This window comes from Emiliania huxleyi (genome assembly GCF_000372725.1).
Source record: "Emiliania huxleyi CCMP1516 unplaced genomic scaffold EMIHUscaffold_269, whole genome shotgun sequence".
Classification (NCBI taxonomy): domain Eukaryota; phylum Haptophyta; order Isochrysidales; family Noelaerhabdaceae; genus Emiliania; species Emiliania huxleyi.
Genome location: NW_005200019.1, coordinates 128215 through 147762, shown reverse-complemented (window position 1 = coordinate 147762; position 19548 = coordinate 128215). Strand labels below are relative to the sequence as shown.

Below are 19548 nucleotides of genomic sequence, written 5' to 3'. Positions count from 1 at the left end.
GGCCCCAGAAGCTGGCCGTTCTCTCCTTCCCCCCTGCGCGCCGCCCCGATGCCCCCGTCACGGCACGTCGGGCGCAAGAGCAGCCTCGCTTGGTCGTCCGTCACTCGCCCGAACGCGGCCCCCCCTCCGCCGGCTCCTCGCGCACCGCGGCCGTCCGACGAGGGCGAGGAGGACGTGGTCGACATGGCGAAGCGCAAGGCGGAGGTTGAGGCCAAGGTCGAGATTGACTCGGAGGCGGACAAGGCGGACGAGGCGGACGAGGCGGACGAGGCGGACGAGGCGGACGAGGTGGACGAGGCGGTGGAGGTGGACGAGGCGGAGGAGGCGGACGAGGCGGGCGAGGTGGACGAGGCGGAGGCAGGCGAGGTTGCGCAGAGCGTCGAGGCGGAGGCGGCGGAGGAGACGTTGATGCCGATATGCGACACCGAGTTGAGCGAGACCGGCTCGGAGATGATGGGCGAGGCCGAGGACGAGGCGGAGATGAGCGACTCGACTGTCCGCTACGACGACGAGGAGGCGGAGCCCGGTTTTGCGCAAAACGGCGTCGCGGCCTCGGCGGCGGCGGCTATTGAGGACAGCCGGACGGTCGAGCCCTCGATGGAGCCTGCACCGCCGGCGGCGGGTGCTACCGTGCGCCCTCGCCGCCGCGCCGCTGCCGCCGCCGCCGCCGCCGCTCAGGAGGCGCGGCGCAAGGCCGATGCCGTGGCGTTCGAGGCCATCAAGACGCAGGAGCGCGAGGCTTGGCTGAACGCTGCCAAGCAGGAGGCGATGGGCCAGGACGACCTCGAGGAGGGTTTGGCGGCGCTCGAGCAGGAGCACGCCCAGTCCGACCTCGAGGACGGCGCCGAGCGCGAGCCCGACGACTACGACTTCGGCGCACGCCCCAGCGCGCGCAAGTCGGGCGCGCGCAAAACCAAGCGCACCGACTAGAAGCCAGGCAGCCCCGCTCGAAGCCCTGGCGGCGCAGGCTGCCACCGCTGCCCGGGCGCCCCGAGCGGCGGCGGAGGGCCGCCCAGGCCACCACCAGTGCCCCTCCCACCGGCGGCGCGCGGCGGCCGGCGGCGACCAGAGGAGCGGTTGGGCGCGTGGCGCATATGTTACCTGCCAAGTGAGCATTCAAGTGTGCTTCGAGATGTATTCGAGATTTGAAACTTAGATTTTCGTTTTCAGTGGGGACAGGGGAGATGGCAGACCTGATCTTAGAATCGCTCTTTAGCCAAAAGCCCCCGTCACTCTCAATCGTCGAAGACGGCGCGGCTCACCTCACTCCTCAGGACGCGCGCTGCGCGTCGCCTTGGCTGGCCTCGTTTATAGCGGGGTCCGCCCTCAGCTCCTTCGAGGCGTACTGAAGCGCCTCGCCGTTCTGCTTCGCAGCGGCCAGCACGACCTCGCGGTCCGCCCTCAGCTCCTCCGAGGCGTACTCCAACGCCACACCGCGCTGCTGCACAGCGGCCAGCACCACCTCTCGATCCGCCTTCAGCTCCTGCGAGGCGTAGGACAGCGCCACACCGCGCTGCTGCACAGCGGCCAGCACCACCTCTCGATCCGCCCTCAGCTCCTGCGAGGCGTAGTGCAGCGCCCAGCCGTTCTGCTGCACGGCGGCCAGCACCACCTCTCGATCCGCCCTCAGCTCCTGCGAGGCGTGCTCTAGCGCATCGCCGTCCTGCTGCACGGCGGCCAGCACCACTTCGCGGTCCGCCTTAAGCTCCTCTGAGGCGTACCGCAGCGCCATACCGTTCTGCTCGACAGTCGCCACCACGACCTCTCGGTCCGCCCACAGCTCCTGAGAGGCGAACAGCAGCGCACCGCCGTCCTGCTGCACGGCGGCCAGCACCACTTCGCGGTCCGCCTTAAGCTCCTCTGAGGCGTACCGCAGCGCCATACCGTTCTGCTCGACAGTCGCCACCACGACCTCTCGGTCCGCCTGGAGCTCCTCCGAAGCGTACAGCAGCGCATAGCCGCCTTGCTGCACGGCGGCTAGCACCACCTCTCGGTCTGACTGAAGCTCCTCTGAGGCGTACTGCAGCGCCACACCGAGCTGCCGCACGGCGGCCAGCACGATCTCTCGGTCCGCCCTCAGCTCCTCCGAGGCGTACTCCAGCGCCACACCGAGCTGCCGCACGGCGGCCAGCACGATCTCTCGGTCCGCCCTCAGCTCCTGCGAGACGTACTGCAGCGCCATGCCGCTCTGCTGCACAGCGGCCAACACTACCTCTCGGTCCGCCCTCAGCTCCTCCGAGGCGGACAACAGCGCATCGCCGTTCTGCTTCACGTCGGCCAGCATGATCTCGCGGTCCGCCCGCAACTCCGCCGAGGCGTACCTCAGCGCCTTGTAGTTCTGTTGCACGGCGGCCAGCACGACCTCTCGGTCAGCCTTCAGCTTCTGCGAGGCGTACTTCAGCGCATCGCCGTCCTGCTGCACGGAGGCCAGCATGAAGTCTCGGTCAGCCTTCAGCTTCTGCGAGGCGTATTGCAGCGCCCAGGGGTGCTGTTGCACGGCGGCCAACACGACCTCGCGGTCCGCCCTCAGCTTCTGCGAGGCGTGCTGCAGCTCATCGCCGTCCTGCTGCACAGCGGCCAGCACAAACTCGCGGTCCGAAGAATCAGCCGTCAGCCTGGCACCGATGCGCCTCAACCTGGAACCGATGCGTTGCGCGATCTCCGCCGTACTGCCCTGCTTGGCGACGCAGACCAGCTCACACAGCGCCTCGAGCTGCCCCCAGCCCAGCCCGCCGCTCTCACGCAGCCGCCTCGCCAGCGCCTCCGAGTCGCCGGACGTCGGCAGCCCCTTCTCCTCGCAGAGCGCCTTGAGCCGGCCAAGCGGCAGCTGCTCCAGCCAGGACAGGTCGACCTCCGCCGCTGCCGGCGCCGCTGGTGACTGCTCCTCCTTCTCCTTGCCGCCCACCTTTGCCTTCTTTGCAGCGAAAACCGACGGCGACGGCTCATCCGCCTTCGTTTTGCGAGGCGCGGAAGCGGAAGCGCCGGTGTCAAACGACGACGAGACGCCGGGCGCGCCTGGCTTCTCCGCCGCCGCAGGGAGGCTGATGGCCGCTGTGCGCGCGGGAAAGGGACAGGACAGGTCAGAAGCGTGCAGCGTGCCGCGGTCGCGGCACAGTGAGGGCATGGCGATGGGGTGAAGCGAAGCTGGCACGAGGGTGGCGCCATGACTGGCGTGAGGTGGGGGTGGGGGGATGCGCGCACCTGGAGCCTCGCCACTCGGCTCAGCCGCTGGCGGCGCCTCAGCGGGAGGCGCCCCGCCGTCCTGCTTGGAGGTCGCGAGGGCTAGCGCGAGCTGCCGCTCCTCCTCCGCGTCCACCCTCGGAAGCGCTCGCTCGTCTCGGCGAGGAGGCGGGTCGGCCAAGCGCGCGCCGGCCCTCGCCGGCGCTTGCTGCCGCCAGAAGCCGGCAGCGGCGGCCGCGAGCCACGCTGCGCCCACCCCGCGCAGCGCTCCGACAGCGTCGGCGGCGGCCGCCGAGAAGCGAGGCTCGAAGGCGCGGGCCCAGAGCAGCTCGAGGGCCGCGTCGGGAAGCGCGGGGGGCGACGGCAGCGAAGCGAGCGCGAGTGCGAGCGCCTGCAGTACCGCCGCGCGGCTCGTCTCGATCTTGACGACCGCGTCATCTGTCAGGCCGCCCTGGCCGCCGCCCAGGCTGCCCTGGCTCTGGGAGAGGGGGTCGTCCTGGCTCGGCAGCGCGTAGCCGAGGAGGGCGCAGAGGTCGGAGGGGAGACCTCGCTCCGGCCACGCCCAAGCTTCCGGCCTCTCCGGCCGTCGAGGCGGCCAGTCGCCCTTCGCCGCTGTGAGGGAAGAGAGCGGTGCCACCTCGTGCAGCGTGCTTCTGCCAGCCGCGCCATCACTCCGCGGGTGGACTCGCCTCACCGGGTGCTCCGCAGCGCCCGCCACTCCGCCGATACCAACGCCCACCTCCGCCAGACGACGAAGATACGCAAACGACCGCGGCGGCGGCGGCGGTGGCGGCGGGCCTGCAACGCACGAGGGAGTGCGCACAAGCTGGTAGACAAACTCCGCTGGGCGCTTGCAGCGGCCTGGGCGCTTCAGGTGCGGCGCGCCGAACTCCACCTCTGCCCCGGCGGGAACGGGAAACGTCGCGCGGGGAGGGATCAGCTCGCCGCAGACCGCTGTTCCGTTGGCGCTCTCCTTGAGGGAGGAGCGCCCGCCGTCAGCGAGCAGCACGCTGCCACTGTCGTCGACCCAGATCTCCGCGTGCATGCGGCTGACCAAGCCGGGCGACGCAGAGAGAGTTGGCGCGTTGAGAAACGTGGCTGCGACCGGCTGCGTCTGCGAGGTGAGCGGGTCGGCGGAGCTGCTGCAGCTCCCGTCGCCCCGGCATATGCGGATAACCTTGCCGGTGGTCAGCGGGATGCGAGCCGGACGGTCTGCGCGCTCGGGGCCGCTCACGAGCCGCAGCTCGTAGCCGGGCGGTGGCGGCGGGCCTATGCTACCGCTGTCGTCGACCCAGATCTCCGCGTGCATGCGGCTCCCGAGCCGATGCTCCCGCGACGGCGGCGCCTCCTCGATGTCCATCTCCTCCCGCCCGCTCCGCAGCTCGAGGACCGCCGCCGCCAGCGCTTGCCGCAGCGCGTTCGTGCCGGCCACGCCCCGGAGCTTGAAAATCAGCTGTTGGGCGTGCGAGGCGGCTGAGAGGTGGAGCGGGGGGGAGGAGGGGGCCGGGTGGGTGGGCGGGGGAGTGGGGGGGGGGGGGGGGGCGCCTGCTGTTGGTCCAGCTCCCTGCTCACGAACCGCCGCTGCAACTCGTCAAGTTGCCCGTGCTTGTCGGGCTGCCCGAACCGCTTGACGATCTCAAAGACGTCGGCCACATGGAGGCGCAGGGCTGCATCGGAGGGGGGGCGAGGGGGGTCAGCGACGGTGTGCAGAGGCGGGGACGCGGCGGGGGGTGGGGGGGGGCGGCGGTCAGAGGCTGCTGCGGGGACATGGCGCGGCGGGGGGCGTGGCAGCGCGCACCCGACTCCTCCTCCTCCTCGCTCTCCTCCTCGCTCTCCTCCTCCTCGCTCTCCTCCTCGCTCTCCTCCCCCTCCCCCTCCCCCCCCCGCTCCTCCGGCGCCAATGGCTGCTCCGGCCCAATCAGCACCCCAGCCGGCTCGACGAGCGCTCGCAACGCCTGCAGCGCCTGCACCGGCGCGCGGACGTCGAACTCGTAGCTGTCGACCCGCGGGCTCGGCGTGCCGTCGTCGAAAGCGATGACCGGGTACCCGCACAGAGTGCCCCCCGACAGCGCGAGGATCGCCGCGGGGACCTCGGACGCGCGGCAGCGGCAGTGAACGAGGATCGAGCCCCCCTCGATCGTGACCTCCAGGTCCTCTATCCCAGTGAGGCGCCGGAGCGCACCCTCGAGCCTTGCCCGCAGGGCCTCACGCTCCTCCGGCGCGGACGGCAGAGGCCGCTTCTCGTCGTCCAGCCGGAGGGTGAAGCGAATGCCCTGCCACTCGACCGACAAGCCGGAGGCATCGAGCGTCTTGCACAAGTAGGTGTCGAACATCGTCCGAAGAGCAGCGTGGAGCTCTGCTGACGAACTGCCGAGGGCAGTTAGAACTTTCGCCGTTTGCTCCTGCCACTTCCGCAACCTCCAGCTATCCTCATCAGACAACCCGAGGGACTGCGTGTTGCTGGAGTCCAGCAGGAAAAGCACGCCCTCGAGCCCATCAAGCTTCTGCACCATGCCCTCGAGCGGAGCCGGGTTGCCGATGCGCAAGCACTTCGCGAGGAGACCGAGCAGGTCCTTGTCCTGCACGGTGAACGTCGCCAACAGCGACGGCTGCTGCTGCGGCCCGCCAGACGACACGATGCTGGTGGTGGCCGACGAGAGTTCAGGCGGGCGATGCGCAAGAGGAGTAGGAGCGTTTGAAGACGCGCCGTCGCCGTCGCCGCCGCCGCCGCCGCCGCCGTCGCCGCCGCCACCGCTCCTCCGGGCGCGCTTGGCTGGCGCCTTTGAGGCTGTCGCCTTGCGCTTGCCAGCTGCGGCGGCGCTGCTCGCTGCGGCTGCCGGCTGCGGCGGCGCTGCCGGCTGCGGCGGCGCTGCGCTCAAAGGCCGAAATGGCGGCCGCGCCGACGAGTTGTACTCGAGGACGAGGTACTCGCCGTCAAACTTGAAGCAATCGAGTCCATCTCCGCCGCCTCCGCCCTCGCCGCCGCCGCCCTCACCGCCTCCGCCCTCACCGCCGCCGCCCTCGCCGCTGCCGGCGACGCCCGCGTCGATGTCCGGGCCGCCCGCTATGCCTCCGCCACCGTCGCTGCCGCTGCCGCCGCCGACGGAGCCGCCGCCCTCTCCGTCAATCGGGCACGGAGAGATGAAGATGGCCGGGCCGTCTTTGTTTCTCCGAGGGCAGCGGTTGACGACCAGGCCGACGAGGCCGCTCGTGTGCTCCTTCCACGGCGTGTTCTTCAGGTACCCGCGATTCTTCCAAGAACCCGTGTCCTTCTCGCTCTCCGCCGCCACTCGCACGCGCGCCCGACTGATTCTCAGCCCCTTCGCCTTGCTGTCCTTGGAGTAGTGCTTGACGTGAATACCCTCCCCCTCCACCACCGTGTGCGCGCGCTGCCTCCACTCCAGGATGCCGTCCCAGCAGTACGTCTGGCCGTCTGGAAGCTCCGGCCAATCGCCGACGCCGTAAAGGGATCGAAGAACTTCGTTGGTCAGAAGAAGCTCGGTGCTTGGCTCGGCAGCCGCCACGGGCGGCGTCGCAGCACCGAGCGTTGCACCGGGATCAAATTCCAGGCCCGACTGCATCTGAAGCAAGCACTCAACGCGAGTGCGAGCGCAAACATGCTCTTCATCTTTTTTTCTGAGCTTAGCTCTCGATGTTATAATGAAACAAACGCAAGGCGGACATGGCATATCGCTCTCGGGCCCACAGACATCCCGCACACCCGCTGCCCCCGCGCGCGCCCCACCCCGGCCGGGAGAGAGGGGAGTGACAGTTTGGGATGAAAGCCCGAGTATGTTGAGTCCTGGCTCAACAACGCAGGGAACAAGAGGGGGTGGTCCGGCTCACAGGTCCGGCTCACGCGCCTCGAGCTTACCATCTACCGCACTGAACACTTCCGCCCCCTCGCTCCCAGCCCATCCACCCCGCCCCGGGCCGCGCCGCGCGATCTCGGGTTTTGGCTTTTTGGACGGCTTTTTTGGATTCTCCCGCCCTCCAACCCCTCTCTTGGGTTTTTTTCTTTGAGTGTGTTCTTCGTCCCCTGGGGGCGTCGTTTCTTTCTTTGTTTCGCGATGGTGGAAGGCTCCACTTATATAAAATGAACTCGGGGGCACGGGACGCGGCACAAACGGGGCACAAACGCCAGGCTACAAAGACAAACAAAACAAAACAAATCTCTCTATCTCACAAAGACGGGAAGAAGTCTCTCTCTCTCTCCAAAGACGGGGAGGCACGTAGTGACGCAGGGGAGTCTAGGCGACGGCGGCGTCCTCCTTCCACAAAGTTCGTTCAGAATCTTTTTTGTCTCCGCCAGTTGCGGCGGGGCCTGGCTTTGCCCGCCTTGCTTTTCTTTTCTGTGATCGGTGAAGGTAATTTCTTTTTCCGCGATGGTGAATGCCCGATAGCCGATGGATACGAGGCTCGGAAAGGCAACAGAGACGAGCAAAGTGCGGCCGCTGAATGCGTTGTTTGGCAGGTGCGTCATGCCCTCGGGCAGCACCGCGTGCCCGCAGGTGAGGACGACAACCTGCCAGCCGCCCACGGTCAATATCTCGGAGCCGCCGGCGGTCAACATCCCTGCCGGTGCGATTGCGACAGCGTGTTGTTCATCTTTCTACAACTACATACATACTTACCGACTAGTTAGGAAGGCGCCCCCAGGGCTAGGGCTCTCCAGCCCGCAACCCGATGCCAATCGTCCGGCCCCGCTGGGTGCGCTTTTCTGCTCCCCGGCCCTTGGTGTTTTTAGTTTTCCTTGGTGTGAGGTTGATGACTCACTCAAAAAGAAAGAAAGAAAGCAGGCCACCCAAGGTAGGGATAGGAGGACGGTACGCCGCCACCACACAGGGATTTTAGGGGAGAAGTGTGGTGTTAGCCGTCGCCCACCCTCGGGCGTCTGATCACTCAAAAAGAAAGAAAGAAAACAGACAAACCCAGACGAGGGATGGGGGAGGATCACTCCAAGTACAGGGGTTTCTTTGTTTCGATGGTGGAGCTGGAGCGGCCTTCGCGGCAGCGGCTCCACCTCCGCCGCGGGCGACGGCGGCGGCCGCGAGCCGCCCCCGCCCTCCCGGCAGCCATGCCGGCGCCCAGACTGGCCGGCCTGGCCGCCGCTCCACCACTCCGACCGACCTGCTCCACCTCGCCAACCTGCTCCAGCTCCGGCGCTCCAGCTCCGCCTCCACCTGCACCTGAGGGCTCTCTCTGCTCCTTGCGGCTTTGCCCTCCCTCCGGCCTCGTCCAGCGCGCCTCGGTGCGCCGCGCCCTCGCCCGTCGCGCCTCGCCTCCGCGCCCCGCCGCCCTCGCCACCCCTGCTTGCTCTCCTTCTCTCCCTCCTCCCGCCTCTCGCCGCGTGCGCCGCCCGCCTCGGAAGCCCACCCCTGACACCCGACCGCATCTCGACCCAGACCCTGTCCTGATGCCGTCCTGCATCATCTGCCACGATGAGAAGGAGCGCGCGATCGTGTGCGCCGAGGGCCACGCGACATGCGAGGAGTGCCTCGCGCCGTTCGTCGCCGGCAACGCCGACGCCCTCTCCAAGACCGACCTCATCGCCTCCAAGGCGGACGCCGCCGCGGCGCGCAACGACACCGCCGCCGTCGCCAAGTTTGAGGGCCGCTGCCTCTGCCCGCTCTCCGGCCACGGGTGCAACGCGGGCCCCTTTGAGGACAAGGACGTCGCGGCGCACGTTCCGCCCGACGTCTTCTGCGCGTTCGTCGGCTGCAAGGTGCACCTTCCGCTCGCGCGCAAGCTGCAGGACGTGGTGGCGAAGAAGCAGGAACTGAGCCTGCAGTTCCCAAATGCGCGCCAGTGCGGTCGCTGCTCGCACGGCCCCGTGCTCTTCAGGCGCCGCCGCCTCCAAACCCGCTCCCGCCGCCTTCACCTTGCCCGCCGCCTCCACTTTCCCATCCTCCGCCCTCCTCCCCTACCGAGCCCTCACCACCACCCCCTCCACCGCCCTCGTCCTCGCCACCGCCTCCCCCACACTCGCCGCCTCCCCCGCCCTCGCCGCCTCCGAGCCTCACGCCACCACCCGCTCCACCGCCGACCCCGCCGCCAATCCCGCCGCTCCAGGGGCTGCTCCGACCTCACCACGCACCATGGCCAAGGCGGCATCGACAACTCGTGCGGCCGCTGCGGCTGGCGCGCGCTGCTGATACATCCCCTCTGCTGGCCACCACACATCCCCTCTGAACTCTCTCGAAGGCCTCCCATGCCACTTGAAGGCCGCGTCCAGGCCGCATGCTTTGCACCCTGTCCCCTCCCTCCCTCCCCGTGCAGGTTCGCGCCTCACATCTCGATGTGGCCGCGCTGGGACCCGACCGCAGCGGCGCTCCGTCGCGAGAACGAGGAGAGGACGACCCGAGACGGCCCGAGATGACCGCGAGATTGCGCGAGGTCGTAGGCGCTCGGGCGCGACGACCCGCTGGACGCCGTCTTCTCAGAGGCGCGAGGCCCCTTCTCTGCCCCTTCTCTGCCCCTTTCTCTGCCACCTCCCAGCCCTTGCCCCGCACTGGCGTGGGGGAGACTTGTGCCTCGCCTCGGCGCAGGCGCAAGAGGACGAGCCGGCCGCCGCCGCGCGCGCCGAGGAGCGACGCCGCCAAGCGGCCCTCTTCCGGCAGCAGCAAGAGGCGCTTCCCCCCCCCCCCCCCTGCCGCCGCCCCCGCCCGCACACCACCCACACCCCAACCCTCGCAGCCCCTCCCCCGCAACTGCCTGCTCATGCGCACCGAGCCTTGGTTTGAATGCCGCGGGGCTCCTGATGTCTTGCCTCTCACCCTCACCGCACCACGCTTACCTCACCCCACCTTCCTCCGCCCCATCCTTGCCCGCCAGGCGCGCGAGGAGGAGCGCCGCCAGTGGATGCAAGGGGTGGTCGTCCGGCGGCGGGCGGCCCGCGAGGCACCATCTAGATGCGACACCATCCTAGCATTCCGGTAGTCTTGGCTGCCACCAGAGACTACGCTTCTCTCGCTCCAAAAGACAGCGCACGACCTTGTGTCTTCGCGCCCTCACCGCTTCTCTCGATCACCCCAGGCTCGCATGGTGTCGATGGAGGAGCGGCGCGCGCTCCGCGACGACGGATGGGGCGTCGCCCAGCAGCTGCCGAGCGGCGAGCGCCGCTGGCACGACTTCGACTCGCGCCCGCCCTCGTGGCGCCGGCAGCAAGAGCCGCAAGAGCCGCAAGAGCCGCCAAGGCAGCGCCGCCGCGTGATCGACGAGTGGCCGGCAGAGTCGTAGATGATTGGCATCAGCCCTGGCCATTAGTAGTGGGCCCTGAATGACCCCCTCTCCCCCCCGCCCCCTCCCCTCATTTCGCCTCTTTCGCTCTCTAGGCCGCCGCCCGTCTCGAGCCCCGCGGTTTTCCCGGCCGGTTCGAGCCGGCGTCGGCCTTCGCGGGTGCACGCCCCGGCTACGTCTTCCGGGCGGGCGAGCAAGGGCTCGGCTACTACCCCGACGGCCACATCGCGCGAGGCCGCTCCGGGGTGCTGATCGCGCGCGTGCCTCCGATGGCCATGCCCGCCGGCGGCCAGGCCACGCCGCGCGGGCTGGCGAGCCTCGAGGCGGGGGGGCGCGGCCCCGCCGGCCCGACGGTAGTGGACACCGGCTTCGGCGACCTCGCCTTCGCCGACCTCCTCGTTGGCCTCGGGGAGCACGCAAGCGCCGGTCCAAGCGGCGCCGGACCAAGCGGCGCCGCACCAAGCGACGAGTTTGCCGCCCCGTCGGACCGCCGCGGCGGCGAGCCGACGGAGGAGGAGGAGCGGCGCGCGCTGCGCGCGTACGAGGTGCGTGCTCTCCCCCCGCCACCCTCTGCCCCCTTGCCTCCTCTCCCTTGCCTCCTCTCCCTGCCTTTCTCATCCTTCCCTTCTCTCCCTTTCCCCCTGCGGACTCCCCTGCGGGCAACCTTCTCGCAGCCCTCTCGCAGCCCTCTCGGAGCCCTCTTGGAACCCTCATTTTAGGCGTACTTCGAACTGCCAGACCGCTCCGCGACGATCGACCAGGTGCGGGCGACCTCGGCCGGCGTCGCCGGCTTTGCGCGCTTCGGGCTCGGCCGCGTCTAGGCGGTCGGGTCGCGGCGGCGGGGGGGGGTGTCAAGGGACATGGTGTTTCGCCACATGGTAGCCACCAGCGCCCGGCCACGCGGCACACCTCCGGCCAACCGCGGCAGAGGTGGCGAGCAGTGAGGCAGCCTAAAGCCGTAGCAGTGAGGTCGCGTGGGGGGGGGGACAGGGAGGGGGGGGCGAACTTAGATTTTTGATATCGCAAATCATGCCTCTTCGTGTACTTTATGTACCGTACTGGTCTACTGTGCGTACAGACCTCGATGCTCCAACGTGGTACACGGCTTTACGTACGGGGTGTGGACCGTGAGTTGACCAGGGGTTGTGCGCCTGGCCCTCCTGCTCGGCTCCAGCCAGTAGACAAGTCTTGTCACTAACAGAGTAGAAGGATCTGACCTCGGGGCCGATGTGACCAAGCGCTGGTAGCGTGGTTTTACCTCACACCCATGGTCTCACAGTGTGCCGGCAGTCGCCGAGCAGTGTCGCTCACACAAGCCGCAGCACAAGTGACTGAGGGCCAGTGAGGGCGAGCCCATCGCTGTCACAGCTGTGGTAGCCGCACAGTAGGCTGTGTCAACTGTGCAGAGCGTGTGAGCAGCCGAGGAGCTGCTCTCCAGGCTTCTGACGCAAAGAGCTGCATGCCATCGAAGGCGCTGTCGAGGTTCGCCGAGCGCGGCGCAAGTTCAGGGACACCGTCACCGACGAGCGCGTTGGACTTTTCACTCCGGACAAAGACGGCGACACGCACACGAGCTGCGGTCGTGTAGCCGTCATAGCGGCGAGGCGCGGGACCGTCTGTGGCGAAGTGGGTCGCGTCCTCCGATTTCCTGAAGACGACTCTCTCTCTCCCAACTGTGAACAGTCGTTATCTCTATATGCGCAGCTATTCATAGCCGCGCCTGTTGTTTGTGTGTGTATCCGCGCTCTTGGCGCGATTACGAGACGGACTAGTTTGTGTTGCACTAGTTGTACTTTTCGTAATAGTATTCCGCATTCATTGCGAGGGCGGACCACTCCTAGCGTGCAGACCGTCAGCGCCTGCCCCCCCGACTGTGTCGGCCCCGGTGCGATGTCGTTGACGAGGTAGTCCTCCCCTGCCCGTCGGCGCAGCGAGAGTACTGCGCACTGCTGGGCAGCGCCCAGAATGCAGGGAAGGCCTTGGCGCTTCTCGCCATCCAGACTGACTCGGCCACCGGCAAGCGAGCCGAGTGCGCGTTCCGAGCACGCGGCCCGGCACTTTCCCACAGGCCCGCCAGCCGCCGCGCAGCTTTGGAGAGGTAGCTGGCGTTGCGCTGCACTGCTTGAAGCTGCTGTTGAGGCGCTGCACTGCTCAAAGCTGCCCCGTGCGCCGCCGCGAGCGCCGCGCCGTGGCCTCGTTCTCTGGAGAGCCCCAGCACCACCCCTCGCGGCCACTCGCGCCGTTGCAGCAGCTCCGACCCCGCCACTCCGGCTCCCGAGCGCGCGGCGAGCAAGAGGAAGAGCACGCGCATGGGCCAAATCCGCTTTGCGCGCAATTTTTTTCATCTGTTTTTCTTGTTTGACTTGGCGATTTGAGAGTCGCGCACAGCACACACTGGGTGTGCTCCTCGCTCGCTCCCCGCTCGCCTCGGTGACCTGTCGCCCACCAGCGCGCGGCGACCGCGCGCACACCACCAGCGCGCGGCGACCGCGCACACCGCGCCCGCCGGCTCTCCGCCCTCCTCACCACCCGTCGGCGCTGTCCGCAGGATGTGAGGCGGAACGGCGACCGCACAGCGCGCGCGGGTGTGGAGAACGTGATCAACCGCCGGGCTTCGGCCCCTCGCCGACGCAGCGCCGGCGAGGTCCTGGGTCATCCCCGGGCGGCGGTCCGGGCGGCAGCAGATCTCTGCGCCGCCCGCATCCTGTTCGTGATCAGGGCGTGCGCAGTTTGAAATTGCAAGGTCCGAGCGCGCGCCCGCGCCCGCCGCGCCCCGCACGCAGCCACATCCTGCGTTCTGCGGCGGCAGCGGCCTTATCTCTCTCTCTCCCTGCTCTCCCAAGCCGTGCGCACCGTCGCCGCGCGCGCGCGCCGCCGCAAGCTGCCGGGCTGACGCTCGTCCCCGTGCCCCTGTTGCGCAGGCAACACCCGCGCTCGTGCGGACCGCACGACCAGCTTCCTGCTCGCGCCGCCCTCGCTGTGGCCCGGCGTCTCCGCCGGCGGCTGGTGCGTCAAGGTGATGAAGAGCACCACCAAGCCTGACGTCACCACGGTCAAGTTCAACGACTCCACGGTGACCTTCTCGTTCGCCGTGGTTGCCTCATGGAAGCCCGTCTCCTAGAGAGTCGGCGCCATCGCTCTTGCCGCGCCGCGCGTAGTGCGCGTCGCGCGGGTACCGCACTATTAGGGCACTATTAGGGCCACTATTAGGCTCTCATAGTGCCCTAATAGCGCCCTAATAGTCGCTATTAGCCCATCTCATAGTGGTGTTCTAATAGCTCCAGACGTTATGAAGCTCAGCTATTAGCTCCTCTGAGCTAATAGTAGCACTATTTGAAATCGCTATTAGCCTTTTCCTCATTATGAGGCTAATAGTTTGACCAGTGTGATCACCGAGAATGGCAGCGTCAAGAGCACCGGCGTCAAGGTTGCTAGCGACGCCGTCTTGAACATCACCAAGAGTGGATCCGCTGTACTCCCGTCCGCCATCGGCTTCACCATCGACAGCAATGGGAAGCGCGCCCCCGTCGTCGGCGACATCCCCGTCTCGCGGGCCGCCGCCGTCCAAGGTCTCGCGCCCGATCTCATCCTGGCTAGTTCCATTTCACTCTGACACGCTAATCTTGAAAACGTCCAACGGAGCTCCGTGTTGCTCCCAGCGCCCTCCCCCGCGCTTCCTGCGGCCACGGCCGATGATACTAGGATGAGAGGTCATCTGGCTACCGCGAGCGCGACTCAACTCGCCGACGTCGTCCGATGATTGTGCCTCAAAGTCAGCCTTCGGAGGCTATCGTGGGGTCGAGCCGGCAGTAGCCGTGACATGTGGTTCCACCACCCCTCGTATGCTTTGCCTCTGACCGCCACCGTTCCCAGGCTGCCAAATGGGATGGAAAGGAAGGCTCGGCGAGCGTATAGAAGCGTGCTCGACCTCGTCGTGGCAACCTGCACGGCAGCGCTGGTAGGCGCGATGAGCGTCGTGCCACCTGACCCGAGACGGGTCGCAGGCGTCGTACCGAGCGCGTCGAGACCGTGTCCTGATGTGATCTGCACGGGTGAGTCACGTCGGCGTCAAAGGAGCGACGTGCGACCTGTCAGAGCTTGATCTCCGATCTCAGCGGCGTCGAGTCGTCTCCGGCGCGCGACAAAGGTACATCCCCAGGACGCGCAGAGGCAGCTGCGACCCAGCGGAGTGGACGGTAACGCACCGCGCCACCTGCTGTGCGTTACCGTCCACTCGGCGGGGTCGCAGCTGCCTCTGGAAGGCACCGAGATGTACCTTTTTCGCGCAATGGTCAAAATCAAGGTTTTGTAACGCGAGCTGTGCCACAGTGAAATGGAACTAGCCCCTTCTATCTGTTCGTTGCGCGAAGAATGACGACGGCATTCGCGCCTACTTCAACGACGACAACTCTTACGGAGTCGACGAGTGCGTCCGTCTCCCCAGCGGTGTTTTCTTTTCTTTCGGCGGCTTCGAACGATGCTACAAGATTGCTACCATCGATTGCGCCGCCGATGTCGACGTTGCTGCGTCAGTCACCACTGACTACAACCTCTTGTGTCACGCACGCCTCTGCCACGCCGGCCACGCTCGCCTCGCCGCAAGCAACTTCACTTGGCAAGGCAAACAAATCAACGGCAACTATGTCCCGCACGAGTGCCGTGGCTGCAGACTGTGTGCGCCGAAACGGCCCGCCTCCCGTGCCGTGCGACGTACGCTCGCTGCGCCTCCACCAGCCGCCAGCGCACGAGAGCCGCTCTCCTTCTTCGGCCAGCTCGTCGCCAGCGACTGTTCCTACCCGTTTCCGCGCTCGTTCCCGCACGGATTCACCGGCGTCACCAACCGGCGACAAGTTCGTCTACTACCTCGTTCACAAGCCGAACTCTGCCGAGGTCGCCGATTTGTTCCGCAAGTTCCACCACAACAACAACGAGCATCGGCTTCGAAATGGAAAGGTTTATGCCTTCCTCGACGACAACGGGCTCGAGTACCATGGCGATGCCATCGACGGACCAGATGGAATCGTGCGGCAACTCATCGTCAAGCGTCAGTTTGGCATTGCTAACGAAGACAATACCAACCCCAAGTGTCCGAGACGTTGTTCGCGCATAGCCGGTTTGCTAGCTCCACCGATGACTGGCCCGAAGTCGAAAGGCCCTTCTTCTTGCAGGCATGCTTGGAGCTGCGCGACGTCGAATTGTTCGGCGGCTCGACCGCCGGCGCGCCCACCCTCGCCTCCCGCGCGCCTCACACACAGTATTCTCCTCGCGCGCGGCCGACAAAGTGAGCGCACGACCACCTCCCTCTCAGTCACCCCCAGGTTGTGCTCTCGCACTACGGCGGCGGGCGGCCGCCGCGCGGCGCCGACCCCTTCCCCTCGGGACGAGTCTGTCGGAGGGGCGGGCGGCGCGCGGGGGAGCGCGGAGAGCGTGCGAGAGAGGTGGGCGGCTCGCCCGACACATCGCCCCCGACGGCACACACCCCACCCCTGCCCCCCTTGCGCTCCGTCGCGCCGCCCCACGCATATTCTTACCTGCCCCGCTCCCTCCGGAGCTGCCCCTCCCCTGCCGCCTCACACGCACACCTCCCGCCCCCCCCCCCCCAATCCTCGCGCTTGATCCCCGTGCCGCAGGCAGCTCTCAATGCACAGCCTCCCGCTCGAGCCCGCGGCCGAGAGCGGCAGGGGGGCGGGGGGGCGCGCGTCGGCGCCGGCGGCGGCGCCGGGCATCGGCGCCGGTGGAGATCGCTGTCACCACCGGCGGGCCTCTCTAGCCGGGCGCGCGGGTCGTGTAGCGAGTAGTTACGTTGTTAGAGCGACAGTGGGGCGAGGTCTGAAGTATTTTACGTGTTTGCGCGGGAGATGCAGTATACGTCAGTTACAGTACTCATGCACGCGTAGAGTAGCAGAGTATGGGCCGACACGGTGGTTGGTACACCACAGTCAGTGAAACTAGTTGACAACACTCAATCGGCAAACAGTACAGTACACAAATCCCGTCACTCAACCGTCAAGTGAGTGGAGAAACAAAGCGCGGCTCGCCTCAGGTGACCTGGCGCCGCCATCCAAGCTCCGCACTCAGCTCCTGCGAAGCAAACCGCAGCGCATTGCCGTTCTGTTGCACGGCGGCCAGCACCACCTCGCGGTCCGCCTTCAGCACCTGCGAGGCGTACTCCAGCGCCATGCCGTCCTGCTGCACAGCGGCCAGCACCACCTCGCGGTCCGCCCTCAGCTCCCTCGAAGCGTGCTCTAGCGCATCGCCGCTCTGCTGCACAGCGGCCAGCACCACCGCTCGGTCAGCCCTCAGCTCCTCCGAGGCGTACCATAACACCCCGCCGCTCTGCTGCACGGCGGCTAGCATGACCTCACGGTCCGCCGTCAGCTCCTGTGAGGCGTGCAGCAGCGCATCGCCGTTCTGCTGCACGGCGGCCAGCACGATCTCACGGTCCGCCCTCAGCTCCTGCGAAGCGTGCTGCAACGCCCTACCGTCCTGCTGCACGGCGGCCAGCACCACCTCGCGGTCCGCCCTCAGCTCCTGCGAAGCGTGCTGCAACGCCCTACCGTCCTGCTGCACGGCGGCCAGCACCACCTCGCGGTCCGCCCTCAGCTCCCGCGAAGCGCGCCCTAGCGCCATGCCGCTCCGCCGCACGACAGGCATCACGAACTCACGGTCCGCCCACAGCTCCTTCGAGGCAAGCCGCAGCGCATCGCCGTTCTGCTTCACGGCGGCCAGCACGATCTCGCGGTCCGCGCTCAGCTCCTGCGAGGCGTACTGCAGCGCATCGCCGTTCTGCTTCACGGCGGCTCGCACGATCTCACGGTCCGCCCTCAGCTCTTGCGAAGCGCGCTGCAGCGCATCGCCGTTCTGCTTCACGGCGGCTAGCACGATCTCACGGTCCGCCCTCAGCTCTTGCGAAGCGCGCTGCAGCTCCATGCCGCTCCGCCGCACAACAGGCATCACGAACTCGCGGTCCGCCCACAGCTTCTGCGAAGCGTAAACCAGCGCCCCGCCGCTCTGTTGCACGGCGGCCAGCACTATCTCGCGGTCCGCCTTCAGCTCCTGCGAGGCGTACTGCAGCGCATCGCCGTTCTGCTTCACGGCGGCTCGCACGATCTCACGGTCCGCCCGCAGCTCCTGCGAAGCGTACTGCAGCGCCCAACCCCACCGCAGCACGGCGGCCAGCACCACCTCGCGGTCCGCCCTCAGCTCCCGCGAAGCGCGCCCTAGCGCCATGCCGCTCCGCCGCACGACAGGCATCACGAACTCACGGTCCGCCCACAGCTCCTTCGAGGCAAGCCGCAGCGCATCGCCGTTCTGCTTCACGGCGGCTAGCACGATCTCTCGGTCCGCCCTCAGCTCTTGCGAAGCGCGCTGCAGCTCCATGCCGCTCCGCCGCACAAGAGGCATCACGAACTCGCGGTCCGCCCACAGCTTCTGCGAAGCGTAAACCAGCGCCCCGCCGCTCTGTTGCACGGCGGCCAGCACTATCTCGCGGTCCGCCTTCAGCTCCTGCGAGGCGTACTGCAGCGCATCGCCGTTCTGCTTCACGGCGGCTCGCACGATCTCACGGTCCGCCCTCAGCTCTTGCGAAGCGCGCTGCAGCGCATCGCCGTTCTGCTTCACAACAGGCATCACGAACTCGCGGTCCGCCCACAGCTTCTGCGAAGCGTAAACCAGCGCCCCGCCGCTCCGTTGCACGGCGGCCAGCACGATCTCGCGGTCCGCGCTCAGCTCCTGCGAGGCGTACTGCAGCGCCCAGCCGTTCTGCTGCACAGCGGCCAACACCACCTCGCGGTCCGACTTTAGCTCCTGCGAGGCGTACTGCAGCGCCCCGCCGTTCTGCAGCGCCCTGTCTCTCTGCCGCACGGCGGCCAGCACTATCTCGCGGTCCGCCCGCAACGCCTGCGAGGCGTACTCCAGCGCCCAGCCCTCCTGCTGCACAGCGGCCAACACCACCTCGCGGTCCGACTTTAGCTCCTGCGAGGCGTACCGCAGCGCCCCGCCGCTCTGTTGCACGGCGGCCAGCACGACCTCGCGGTCCGCCTTGAGCGCCTGCGAGGCGTACCGCAGCGCCCCGCCGCTCTGTTGCACGGCGGCCAGCACGACCTCGCGGTCCGCCTTGAGCGCCTGCGAGGCGTACTCTAGCGCATCGCCGTTCCGCTGCACGGCGGCCAGCACCACCTCGCGGTCCGCCCTCAGCTCCTCCGAGGCGTACCGCAGCGCCATGAGGAAGACGCTCTGCAGCACAGCGGCCAGCACGATCTCGCGATCCGAAGGATCAGCCCTCAGCCTGGCACCGAGGCTCCTCAGCCTGTCACCGATGCGCTTCGCGATCTCCGTCGCACTGCCCTGCTTGTCGACGCAGACCAGCTCACACAGCGCCTCGAGCTGCGGCACGCCCAGCCCGCCGCTCTCGCGTAGCCGGCCCGCCAGCGCCTCCGAGCTGCCGGACGCCGACAGCCCCTTCTCCTCGCAGAGCGCCTTGAGCCGGCCAAGCGGCAGCTGCTCCAGCCAGGAGAGGGCGACCTCCTCCTTCTCCTTCCCGCCCATCTTCGGCTTCTTGGCAGCGGAAGCCGACGGCGACGGCTCATCCGCCTTCGTTGTGCGAAGCGCGGAAGCGACGGCGCCGGTGTCAAGCGACGACGAGCCGACGGGCGCGCCTGGCTTCTCCGCCGCCGTAGGAAGGCTGACTGGGGGCGTAGGAAGGGGACAGGAGAGGTCAGAAGCGTGCAGTGTGAGCCGCGGCACAAGGCATGGCGGGGGGTAAAGCGAAGTGTGGCACGAGGGTGGCGCCATGACTGGCGTGAGGTGGGGGTGGGGGGGGATGCGCGCACCTGGACCCTTGCCACCCGGCTCGGCCGCTGGCGGCGCCTCGGCTCGAGGCGCCTCGCCGTCTTGCGTGGAGATCGCAAAGGCTTGCGCGAGCTGCCGCTCCTCCTCCGCGTCCACCCTCGGAGGCTCCCGCGACGGCGGCGGCGGCGCCTCTTCTACAACCATCTCCTCCCGCCCGTTCCGCAGCTCGAGGACCGCCGCCGCCAGCGCTTGCCGCAGCGCGTCGGTGCTGGCCACGTTCCGGAGCTCGGCTCGCAGCTGTGGGGCGTGCGAGGCGGCCGGGGAGAGATAGAGTGAATG

At 67.9% G+C, this 19548-nt stretch overlaps 3 protein-coding genes across 3 annotated transcripts in view; 1 reads left to right on the top strand and 2 right to left on the bottom strand.

Moving 5' to 3' along the window:
• Positions 1-1161, top strand: part of EMIHUDRAFT_457718 (hypothetical protein) — a 2548-nt gene extending 1387 nt beyond the window's left edge. Inside the window, exons 3-5 of the mRNA XM_005777140.1 lie at positions 163-216; positions 376-630; positions 694-1161. Of these exons, the coding sequence (XP_005777197.1) occupies positions 163-216; positions 376-630; positions 694-930 (546 nt within the window). The 3' untranslated portion in view covers positions 931-1161. The remainder of the gene's footprint in view (positions 1-162; positions 217-375; positions 631-693) is intronic.
• Positions 1162-2738: 1577 nt separating this feature from the next.
• EMIHUDRAFT_115844 (hypothetical protein) lies at positions 2739-6761 on the bottom strand (the record flags this gene model as incomplete). Its single annotated transcript, XM_005777139.1, has 4 exons — positions 2739-2806; positions 3202-4633; positions 4753-4847; positions 4979-6761. 4 exons carry the CDS (start codon positions 6759-6761, stop codon positions 2739-2741), a joined length of 3378 nt encoding a protein of 1125 aa, XP_005777196.1.
• Positions 6762-15751: 8990 nt separating this feature from the next.
• The window catches only part of EMIHUDRAFT_115842 (hypothetical protein), a gene marked incomplete at both ends in the record, with an annotated part of 5961 nt that continues 2164 nt past the window's right edge, over positions 15752-19548 (bottom strand). The window contains 3 exons of the mRNA XM_005777138.1: positions 15752-15805; positions 18943-19106; positions 19251-19506. Coding sequence (XP_005777195.1) covers positions 15752-15805; positions 18943-19106; positions 19251-19506 — 474 coding nt within the window. The remainder of the gene's footprint in view (positions 15806-18942; positions 19107-19250; positions 19507-19548) is intronic.